This window comes from Mauremys reevesii, linkage group 1 (assembly GCF_016161935.1).
Source record: "Mauremys reevesii isolate NIE-2019 linkage group 1, ASM1616193v1, whole genome shotgun sequence".
NCBI lineage: Eukaryota > Metazoa > Chordata > Testudines > Geoemydidae > Mauremys > Mauremys reevesii.
In genome coordinates, this window is record NC_052623.1 from 142,556,871 (window position 1) to 142,569,486 (window position 12,616).

The following is a 12,616-nucleotide window of genomic DNA, read 5'->3' on the forward strand; positions in this document are numbered from 1 at the left end:
TTTTACTCCAAGTTACAATCATTTTCAAATGCTACCATTGTCCCTATCACGTAGCCCTTTACCCAGATGATACTCTTAATCACAAGAGTTTTGACTGAAAACTGAAAGATCACAGGTTTTCTTTTTCCTTCCAAAGTTTCTTTTCCCCTTAATACCATGTATGGTTTCCAGGTGAGGTTTTCTCGTCAAGTCCATCAAGAACATGTCACCTAGCATTTTTCATGTTGTCACTGCGACGTTGGCAGACTGGGTGTGAGCCCTTGCCATGGTTTAAGGCGTCAGCTGAGCACTGAAAAATTCATTTCTGGAAACCAGTCTGTTAAACCTGTGTGTTAGTACAGTTCAGATGGGTATTGGACTTTTAACATATTTAGTGTTTAGACTCTATGAAATGCTTGTAGGTTGCTGCATGCATTAGTCTCACTTATTATATCTTTATCACATGCTATATGATAATATTTAAGTTTTTGATTTATGACTGTAAAAAATGTTTGCTCTGAAACTGTGAACTCAATCAGGAGGGATCATCTCCCAACCATCAAGAAGGCCTGTCAAAACTAAACGGGCCATTGTGAGACATCACAAAACAAAGACTTTGTTAACTGCCCTTTCATACTCATGAAGAGGCTAAGTGTAAAAGTGCAAAAGCACTTGAATTTGAGGAGAAGAAGAAAATAAAAATAACTGACAAGAAAATTTTTCATCTCGTTTCTGTTTGGACTCTCACAGGACTGGAGCTATGAAACAGAGGTGACATATTACTACAATTCTGTCACCTTTTAAAGCTATAGACTACCTCATTTGTGTATACACATTTGCCTGCTTTAACCTTGTAATAACTCTCTCACTGTTTTTCCCCTAGTTAATAGATCTTTAGTTAGTTTATTACTGGATTGGCTACAAGCATTGTCTTTGGTGACAGATCTAAGGTACAAACTGACCTGGGGTAAGTGACTGGTCTTTTGGGACTGGAAGCAACCTGAATATTTTGCAATCTTTCGTGTATAGCAACCAACTATCCCTAAATTCAACTTGCTTGATGGTAAGATAGACTGTCTGTGACTACATGGTACATCTATTATAGTGCTTTGGGAATTCACATTTGTTACTGGGTTGGTGAAATCTAACAATAGAACATACAACCAGTTTAGGGTTTCTGCCCTGCTTCTTGACAATCTGCCCTGAGGTTGGCACTCATGGTCATGAGCCACTCCAGACAGCATGATAGTCCCTCTTTAAGTGAAAAGACTCCATAACCTATAACTGTGGAGTGATATAACATGTCTGATCTCATTTATGAACCAGTTGTTTCTGGCTAAAAACTATTTTTTTTTTAAAGGGATTGTAATGTCAAATCAACCAAAGTTCCAATGTGCAAGTTATAACAGTGAAAAAAAAAAAACAAACAAAAACCCCAACCCAAAAAAACCCTTCTCCCATATAGACAAATCTACTTAGGCGCTTTCAAACCAAATAGCTGTCCTGTATGGATAGAGTTCTGCCTTTCCCTTCCATACTTTGATTTCTACTTTGCCTCTTGTTGCATAATAGAGTAAACTTAATTTAATACATGTGAAAAAATGCAGGTTGCTTATAGAATCATGCAATTTAAAGATGCAATATATATATATAAAAATATCATTAGGCCACCATTTTTACAAATGGAACCTATCAATACATGATTATTCCCTACAATGTATCCTCAAGCATTTAGCTCAGTTCTGTTTTTAAAAGGCTCAAGCTATGGTGAACTTACTTCCTTTGAGAGACTATTCCTCAATCAAATACACTGTATTGTTAGGAAGTGTTCCTGTTGTTAGCTAAGTACACAAATATGCAATGTAAAACCCATTGCCCCAGATATAACTATATCTCTGATCAAGCAAAATACTGCTTCCTGGATCCTATTTTCTCTACAGTAAATCCTGAGGCCACAGATATGAACTATTTAGCTGAGCCTTCATAGACTCTCTCAACTGATGCACTTTACATTGGCGGGATGAGAGAATTCTGTGGCCAGAACTCTCAGACTTGGTTGTGGAACCTTGTCTTTCAGCTAATACCCAATCTTGAACAACTCTTCCCTCCTCCAATTCCTGCTTGAAGTTTCAACTCCTACAGGAGATTCATTATCATGAAGACCTAGTCGCATCCTAAAGGTAAGTAAATTGCTCCCGGGGAGTGCCCATTTGGCAATGGTTTTTGATGGGATAAACAGGGGCAGAAAGAACTTAGGTTCAGGTGAACTACAAAGAGTAAGTATTTTTTAAAAACAGCAGCTGGATTTACTTTTACCTGCCCATAGATAAAAATGACATCAATCTTTTAGCAATGCTTTCCCAATTGCAATAAAACAACAGAATGCAGTGCGCACCCTCAAAACTGACAATTCCGAACTTTCTGGATGAAAAAAAACAGTGTTCACATTACCAAGAGTCTGGTATTGAATCACCACCGAAAGAGCCTATCAATTTAATTTATCCAAAGAGATGGCAACATCATGGAACTGGTTAGAAAAACTACATGGCAATTTCTAAAGAGGTTTTCCTTGGGAAGTATGCAACACCTGCTATCATTATCTAACCAACTCCACCCAGGATCAGGTGATTCTCAACTATCCATCACATGTGCAATAATTTTCAAGATCAATAACTCACATTCTCATGTACTTGTATGACCCCAGCCACTGTAGTAGCTGGCTCACTATGTTACATACAAACCTGTATTTTTCCCCCACAAGAAAGTTAACTGTTTTATATAAAGAGTTACAGGAGTATTGCAATGTTCTATATATTTTGAAGGATTTAAATGTTATTTCCTTATCCTTGTTTCTCAGACAAATTCATATGAGAGAAAAAATGGAAAAGGAAAAATGGTTTAGGGTTTTCAGCTATTTTACCCATAAACATGACTTACTTCCAGTGTGTCCCCATCAATCTCTCCTTCTAATTCCAAAGCACTGCCCACGGCATCAGTCAAAATCTCCTTAACCAAGCCACAGAATCTGCAAGCAGTAAGTATCAAACAATCAGCAAAGAGAATGCCCTCGCTGTAAAAGATTAGCTAAAATGTTGTAAGCCAAGTGCAAAGCAATAAATTTACTAACAAACTGTAATAGGGTTCCTTCATTATCTTTCCATCTTTACATTTACTATAGTTTATCTGAGGAAAGATATCAAACATACATTGAAAAATAAAAGCCTGCTTATCTACGAAGTGGTTTAATCAGCTGCAGTGTACCCAAGGATTTGTTTAGGGTTTTTTATTGTAATTCTTCTAACTACAATGTTTTAGTCAGATAAAATCTGTAAACTAGCCTTAGTGTGGCCAATCTTTATAAATGCAATTACAGAAACATGAAAACCAAGATACTTAAAAGTGGCTAGAGATATTCAGTGCCTCAATTTTTGGGTGCACAATCTGATACACCTTGGTAAGGGCTGACTTTTAGAAAGTGTTGAGCAGCCTATGAAACTCAGGCAGGGCGCAGGGCCAAAATTGAGTGAATAGCATTGTGGCCTGGTGCAACTTTAATTTGGCTGCCTTATGTTGCAGTCCTTAATTAAATGATCACATACTATTTTCTCCACAGGACTCCTGTCTCCCTAAGAACACAGAATGAATGGTGCTCATTTAATTAGCAGTTATGCAATATTTTGTTTTAGCTTCATTGTTCCATGTGTGGCCCATGCCTTATTTACTGCAAACTATTCAAACTCTGCTCTGAAGAAAGAAATGCTAATTTCTGCATGTTTTTTCTATGGCATTCATTACTTTAGTGCTTGAGTGCTATACAACCATTTAGTAATTTATCTTCACAATATCTCTCAGGTGAGAGGGTATCGCCAGGGAAGCAAAAAACAAACAATAGGAAGTACTTCTTTACACAACACACAGTCAATCTGTGGAACTCATTGCCAGCTGTGAAGGCCAAGAGTGGAATTGGGTTAAAAAAAGAATTAGATACGTTCATGGAGGACAGGTCTATTATTGGCCATTAGCCAAGATGGTCAGAGATGCAACTCCATGCTCTGGGTGTCCCTAGGTCTCTGACTGCCAGATGCTGGGACTGGATGGCAGGGGATGGATCACTACATAATTACCCTATTCTGTGCATTCCCTCTGAAGCACCTGGAAATAGCCACTGTCATAAGACAGGATCCTGGGCTAGATGGATGGTTGGTCTGACCCAGTACAGTTGTTATGTCATTTAAGGCAGAGAGAGATTAAGGTCAAAATTTTGCACTAATTTTGGGTGCCTAATTTGGACCCAATTTTTGAGAGTACTGTACTTAGCATCACTTTATAAGTTCAAAACACAGATCCCATTGACCTTCTCTTCTGACAATCCCCTGCCTTGTTCACTGCACATTTTCCGACTCCTGCAAACAAATAAGGCAGGGGTCCTACACACCTACTTCACTACACACTCTCATTCACCCCAGAGCAGATGCAGCCTCTGCACTGAGAGAGCCAGGGGTCCTGTGGAAAAAATATCACATGACCATGTAATTAAAGACTGTATTATAATGCATATACATGAGGGGCCAGATTTAAGGTTACACAAACAACCCTAATTCTGGCATTTGCTAACTTTTGAGAGCTTGACTTTACAACCTTAATAATGTTTAACATATTGTTGTGTGTTCCCCATTTTATATAAACACTAAACACAGATCACAGCCCAAAAGAGGAAAAAAACATTAGACATATTAAGACAAACAGAGCTGAATTCACTGCTGATAGAAACTCCACTGATGTCACCAGTCAAATTCCAATCCCAGGAGAGTTATAGACCAAATACTCTCCTAGTATGTCTTCCACCAGAATTTCAACTACTGTACTTATTATCTAGATTTGATATACTCTATCTGCAGAGAATATTCAGATACCCATGGCAAACTTCAGAAGGGTTACATGCGAGGTAGTAAGTTAGACTTTCCATTATACTTCTTTAAACCTACTTACCCACCACTTTGCAGGGTTTAAGGAAGTCCAAGTAAGTGTAATTTACATGCCAACGAGCTAGAAGAAAGTGTAGGTTAAAGTAGTATGGGGGCTACTTTAACTTATACCTTAGTTCAAGCCAGGGCCGCCCGGGGGGGGGGGGGGGGCCAGTGGGGCAATTTGCCCCCGGCCCCACAGGGGCCCCCCCAGCCCCTCCAGGTTTTGGCGGCACTTCGGCAGCGGCCCCTTCCCTTGTTCCGGGTCTTCGGCAGCGGGTCCTTCAGTGCAGCTGAAGACTCGAAGTGAGTGAAGGACCCACCGCTGAACTGCTGCAGAAGCCTCGGAGTGTCACCCGGTGAGTACAAGCACCGCAAGCGGCAAGGGGGGAAAAAAAAGCTGCGATCAGCGGCACTTAGGCTGCTCTACTGCCGCCGCTTCATTCTTCGGTGGCAATTCGGCGGCGGGTCCTTCTCTCCGCGAGGGACCCACTGTTGAATTGCCGCTGAAGACCTGGCCCTGCCCCAGGCCCCCTGTATCCTCTGGGCGGTCCTGGTTCAAGCTTGTTTACATGCAAGTTGTACCAACAGAGACTGCCTTAAATATTGCAAAGTAGGTGTAGGGAGTCTGAGTGTAATGGGATCTAGCTCATATCATCTTATATATCATCTCTGAATTCAGCCCACAGTTTCTTAATAAGAAAAAAAGTTTCAAGATGATAAATGCACAAATGAACTTTTATTTCTTATCTGAAAAACTGTCCGTTTTTGTCCTCTACTAAGTGCTATATACCAGTCACCGGTGATGAGGGAGGGGAGCAGGGAGGCCATGGCCCTCCCAGTTTTTGAATGTGGACACGTCTGACTGGTCCACTTTTCACCAGGGTGGACCCTGTTCCCTTCCCCTACTCTTCTCCCAAGCCCCAGCTCCATGGCCAGGCCAGTGTGGAGCCCGGCTGGGGAGCCTGGGCAGTTGTGGGGACTGTGCAGACCCTCCACCTGCCCATGGTGCGGGGGAGCCTAAAGCAGCCCCCAGGCCCATGTCCCTGCCCCTGGGCTCCCTGCCCAGCCCAGGGCAGGTGGAGGGTCCGCGACTCCAGGCCAGCTCACCACAGCTGCCCGCGTGGCGCTCCCCGACCCAGCTCTGGCTGGGGGATGGGGAAGACATGGGCCGGGGGCTTCTCTTGGTGGGCCTCCCATACTGCGGCAGGTGGAGGGCCCACTGAAGCTCTCTACAGCTGCCCGTACAGCTCTTATCATGGCCGGGCTGTGGCTCCGTGGCCCTGCCCCCTGGCTGGAGCTGGGTCAGGGAGAGCCTGGGTCCCTCCACCTGCCCTAGGCGGGAGGCCTGGGTAATGGGGACATGGGCAGGGGGATGATTTCGGCTACACTCCAACCCAGGTGAGGGGGACAGTGGGCTCCCCAGCCCTGCTCCAGCTTCTGGCTTGGCCAGGGGAGGGGCAGGGGCCCCCAACTCCCCCACTTTTGGGAAGGCTCCAACACCCTTAACAGTCACATACCAGAGAAGTTTTATTAGTGGTAAAATCAACTCACCTACTACACTGGTCCTCTGTGGAAAAGTAGATTTGAAAGTCATCAGAGTTGTCATGGACATAAAGAAAACAACATCGTTCGTCAAACTTGGATATGCTGTAAAATTTCCATCAAAAAAAGTTTTACTCTATATGTTCATATTAGACAGCACGGAGGAGGAGGAAGCAGTAATATCTTAGGAATTATTCAATTTCAGACAACTTTTCTTTTCTCAAGGACACAGTTAATTCTCTCACAAATGCAAGAATCGCTGTAATTGTTCTCCTTACATATAAAATGTCTTGTGTCACCTATTATTGAGGGTGAAATCCTGGCCACATTTAAGTCAATGGCAAAACTAATGTTGACTTTGACAGGGCAAACCTCATCCCAGATGTTTTTCGTTTTTTTTAAACCTTTCTTAGTAGACTCATATGATTTCCTAGTATTTGACTGCCCTTGTGTGGAAACTGAACTGATTTAACATCTATTTGGATTCCAGGGCTGTCTTTGTTTATGTTAACGAATTTAGTTTATACTTCGGTTACATTTGCAATAAACCTTAAAAAGGAAATAATGGCAACATACATTAGTGTGTAAGCTTCTTAGAACCCTTTAAAAACCAGATTAATGCGCAACAACATCTGCCATTGAGGCCAGGCCCTTTGTTGAAAAAGTGCCTCTTTGATCACCCCTGCACAGAACCCAAATAAATGGGCTGCGTGCTGAAGAACTTTGCAGGAACTGGGAGAAATGGAATCCACCTTCAGTCCATGCACAATGCACACAGAAGTCCTACCATCCCATCATAGCTACTACTAGCTTTTGGATTGGAATCGCTTCTGAATTGCTAAACATTTTCCATCCCCCATACAGGAGTTCATAGTCATAGGATCTGCATAACTGCAAACTCCTGCAACCCCTTCCTCCCTTCCCTGAGCAGCCACCAAGCTCTCCCTCCACACTAGACTGCACAGAACTGTCATGAAGCCCTGTTCAACTAAGTGTAGAGTTTGAAGAGGTCTTTTGTGTGTCCACTTTGTAAGAGAACCTCTGCAGTTCAGCTGCATTTGGAAATTTTCATGGTCTTTATGATCCCAAGCAAAATTCACTCTAAATGCTATTTTTCCCCCATTCAATAATTGTTTATTAGCACTTTACTTATGTGTATGAGGTGCCTTGTTTTGTAAAGGCATTGTTCATTTGAGAACATGAATTAATTGAATGCTCAATATTTTGGGTTGCTGTAACATTTAAGGGTAACAACAGTGCCAACATTCTAAAATACATAGAAAGAATTCGGCCAAAACAAAAAACATTTTGTATAATTTTAATAGAAGTTATATTTAGTAATAATTCCACTCTGGAAATGTAACATGGGAGGAAACCCTCATTTTTTGCAGCCAGCTCTATTACTTTACAAAACACACAATAAAACTCTCCATTTCAAATGTCACTGCATCACTTGGCTTTGATGAAGCAATCTCCGGTGTAGAAATGTATGAGGCAGATTAATCTATCTGACTAAACTACAATAAAAAACAATGTGAATTTTCAAAGGTTATACACAGGTGAAACAAGTCAATATCCATGCATATGATTTTCAGTTTACTAAATATAACAAACTATATAGGAATGCCTCAGGAATTTAAGATTAACTGGCTACCATAAAGAACAATTACATTTGACAAAAGTGTGAATTAAGATTACAAGTACTATTCTATATTAAATAACTGGTGAGAGTTTCAAAAGCATGAAGAGGTCAAAATAACTCAAAATCAACAAATACAAACGTTAAAAGAAATCATACCTAATTCAATCACATAAAACTTTACTTCCAAGGGTTTTAGAGTCCGCAGAAATGATTAAGAAAGGAGCCAAAGCAAATTAATTGTCACTATTTAAGTAAAGTTACCATGCTAAGCAATTATTAATAATGCAAACTAAGCCCATTGTAAAGTAAGTAATGTGTGTTTTAGAAAAGTAGCACCTTATCTGGTAACGGTGCACACCAGCAACAATAATCATTTCATTGGTCTTGGAAACTTGTTGGGACCAAAAATAACCTAACATTTCTCCAGTGCAACAAAGGGAAAATCCTGGCTGCACCTATCTCAGTTGCACAGGTGCAGAAGGACTAGTGGTGGTTCTGCAGTACTGAAGGTCAGGTAGGCAGGATTTGAGTGCAAGTGCTACACTTGGGGCCTGGGTGACCATGCCTAGTGGGTAGAGCTGGAGTCAAGAGTCAGGAACAGAACCAAAGGTAAGAGCTGTAACTGGAAGACCGGAACCAGCACGGAGGATTAGAGCCAGGGTTGGAAGCCAGGAGTCAAGGCTGAGGGTCAGAGACAGAGTCAGAAGCCAGGAACTAAAGCCAGGGATCAGAGCAGTAACTAAGAGCAAGGCCTGTGATAGAAGCTAGCTGAGGATTCGCCTATTTGCATAGTCAACTTCCTGTTCCTGGTGCTCCCTCCAAGCTTAAGTAGTGCACCTGGACCAATCAGGGACTCTGGGAGCACTGCCAATCAGATCCTTTGTGGGTAGCATATCCAGTACTGTTGGGCCCACTACGTTCACAGCCTGTCAACTGCTGCTCTGACAGAGCTGTCTGGTGGCAATGTGGAAGCAGCAGTTGCTTAGGGACCAGCAGACCCAGGCTCCAGACCCTTACAGCAAGGGGACAACAACTCTGTGAAGGCTCCCAGCAAGGGTGCTGGAACAATTTTTATAGTGGGGGTGCTGAGAGCCATTTAACCAAACTGTAAACCCTCTATATAATGGCAACCACGTCAAGCCAGCGGGTACAGCAGCACCCCTAGTTCCAGCACCCATGCTCCCAGCACCTGCACTTGGGGTGGGGGAGGGAGGCAGAGCAAGGACAGACTAGGAAAGGCGTGAGAAGGCCAAGTGGTTCCCTCAACCATTGTTCTGCAACAGAGCTGGGTGGAGAAGGGGCCATGACCCACAGGAGTGTGCAGCTGTAGCAATGGATGCACAGCAGTCTTAGTGGGTAAGATTATTTCCCCAGAGCCACTACAGAATTCCCATCTATTTCATCTCTGTGCTTCCTCTCATTTGGGGACTTTAATCAGTGTAGCTTCTGATCAGAAGAATCTGGTTATATTATTTTATTGCTTGGTTAATGAACCAAGAAAGGTAGTATTATTTTTATTTAATCAAAGGGGTACTGTTCTGAGGTCATTACTTATACTTGAGAGGAAATATGAAATTCTTTAATTTTTTATGTTATATCTTCAAGTGCTCAATTACATGGGTAGGTTATTTGTAATGCTTCCAGGATTTTGAGTTCAGAGCTCTTTGTTGTAATGTATCTTCTTTATTGGACTGATGTTTTATGCTAACTAAACTAATTCATGGCCTAAGAAACTACAACTGAGCTTTGTTAAAAAAAATTAATTAAGTTTTAGAAAACAGGGCTGACTTTTTACTATTATCTGGCGAAATTATATTTAGAGTTCAGTTTAATTTAATCCTTTGTCAAACTGAGGGAAGAAGCTTTTGGACAATATAATTAATTGTTTCTTGATCAAGAAAGTCCAGGAAGAGAAGAGAAGTTACCCATTGGTTCACTTCTCTCAGAAGCTCCTACACGTAGAATGGGTAATCACCTTTGCTGATGTGATCTGAGGTATTTTTTTATATACCTCATCTATCTGGGTCTGAGATAGGGTTGCCAACCCTCCCTGTTTCACTGGGAGTCTCTCAGTGTCGGGCTTTATCTCCCAGAGGCTACTGAAGCCAAACCGGGAGATTTTAGGCTGCTAAAAGTCTGGTGGCACAGCGGGGCTAAGGCAGACTCCCTGCCTGCCCTGGCCCTGTGCCACTCCTGGAAGCGGCCTGCACATCCCTGCAGCCTCTTGAGGGGGAGGAAGGCAAGGGTCTCCGCGTGCTGCCCTCATCCCAAGCGCCAACTCCGCAGCTCCCATTGGCTGGGAACCGCGGCGGTGGTGCCTGTGAGTGGAGGCAGCGTGCAGAGCCATCTGCCCACCCCCAGGGGCGAGAGGGACATGCCAGCTGCTTCTGGGAGCAGTGTGGGGCCAGGGCAGGCAAGCAGGGAGCCTGCCTTAGCTGCGCTGTGTCGCCAACTGGGAGCCATCTAAGGTAAGCGCCACCCTGCCGGAGCCTGCACCCCTCACCCCCGCCGGCATCCCACCCCCGGCCCCATGCCAGGGCCCCTCCTGCACCCCAGCCCTCCCAGAGCCTGCACCCTCACAAATCGCAATCCCATGCCCCAGCCCTGAGCCCCCTCCCAGACCCCACACCCACTCCTGCACTCCAAACCCCTGCCCCAGGGACAGCATGGAGCCCCACATCCCCCCAAACCCATTGGACCCAGGCCAGAGCCCGTATCCCCTCCAGACCAGCGAAAGTGAGTGAGGGTGGCGGAAAGTGAGCGACAGAGGGAGGGGGGATGGAGTGAGCAGGGTGGGGCCTCAAAGAAGAGGCCGGGTAGGGTAAGGGTGTTGGGGTTTGTGAGATTAGACAGTTGGCAACTCTAGTCTGAGACCTTGTACTTTTCTTGCAGCCTGAAGATTTCTCTATAGATGTCTCCTAATGTAAGAGATGTCTTCAGCTAGCCTCTTCCAGCCCTCTCTCATCCTTGTTTTTAAATACAAAAGTGTCAACCATGGAAAAGAAACTACAATTTATTTCCTGTAAATCTAGCTTCCAGTGACATGGAACTAAAAGTGTGATTGCACCAATTGAGGGTGGGTTTAGCTCAATGGTTCCCAAACGGGGTCACACTATCAGCAAATGGGGTTGTGGCAATCCCTAGTGTGAGGAGGATGCCATTTTGCTCACATGTACAGTGTGTGCCAGGTCATGATGCCTGGAGAAGGCCATTTTGCTCTACACATGACTTCACATGCACCATACATACAAGGTCACTCTGTGCAGAGGACATCATATTCTAGGACAAAATGGCATCCTCCAGGCTGTCTGGGGTCCTGGGAGGAAATAATTAGTTAAAATGGGGTCATGATGTCAAAAAGTTTGGCAACCCCAGCTTAGCTGAATATAAAAATTGTAAATACAGTTCAAAATAGAAGTCTTGACATTTTAGGTCGGACTCTTTAGAGCAGAAGCTCACTGCTCTGCTTGACTTAAGGCAGGGGTTCTCAAACTGGGGACCCCTCAGGGGATCGTGAGGTTATTACATGGGGGTCGCGAGCTGTGAGCCTCCACCCCCAACCCCACTTTGCTTCTAGCATTTATAATGGTGTTAAATATATAAAAAGGGGGTGAGGGTGTCGCACTCAGAGGCTTGTTATTTAAAAGGGTTCACCAGTACAAAAGTTTGAGAACCACCGACTTAAGGAAAGACAGACTCTTCCCTATTACAATGTTCTGAAGCGGTTTAAGTAGAAGAAAGATTTAACAGGAAATGAAAAGCAGAGTTCATTATCTCAAATTGTAAGGCATGATCATTTGACATAAGTGAAACATTAAATGTGAAACCGTAATTAGTTGTTTTCAAACATACCAACCTTATTCCCCTAATGGAGGAAGCTGTAAAATTCCATTCATGAATCTGTTTCTGTAAGGAACAAAGATCTAAGTCAACCAAAGGCTAGTCTCAGCTTGTTATTTGAAAGCAAAGTCATACAATACATAGGATCTTGGCAAGACTAGCCACATCTCCATATTTTTATTTGAAAGGATGAATAGATTTGGGTAGATATAGGATGTATATTCAATGCTAGCTTTACTCACTTGAGGAAAAGCAATTTTAAAAATATCACAGTGAATTAAGATACATATTTTCTAGTGTAAAATTCAGTTTCAAAAGCAAAGTTGAAGCTTGAAGTGTAATTTACCAAACAGTACATCTTTGGACTGATTAAGCAATCCTTTCACATGAAAAAATACACATAGGGCAGATCCACTGCCCTGCTCTTCTCCTTTAGGAATAGAACTCTCCCGTTTTCAGCAGACAGAGCGCTAGCGTAATTGGCTCCTATGAATTCACTCCCCCAGGAAGCTCTGGCACAGATATAATTGAAGGCAGAGAGGGAAATGGACAGATTATGACCATAAGTACTGCCCTCCAGCTGTCCCCAGCAAGTGGATGGTATCTTGGTTACTGTTGTCAGCTAACATAGGTTAGGGCAGTCAAC

The 12,616-nt window shown here is 43.2% G+C and overlaps 1 protein-coding gene across 1 annotated transcript in view; it reads right to left on the minus strand.

The window, feature by feature from the left end:
• Positions 1–12,616, minus strand: part of MAP3K15 (mitogen-activated protein kinase kinase kinase 15) — a 160,210-nt gene that overhangs the window by 44,970 nt on the left and 102,624 nt on the right. The window contains 3 exon segments of the mRNA XM_039529058.1: positions 2,917–3,004; positions 6,498–6,593; positions 11,987–12,036. Of these exon segments, the coding sequence (XP_039384992.1) occupies positions 2,917–3,004; positions 6,498–6,593; positions 11,987–12,036 (234 nt within the window).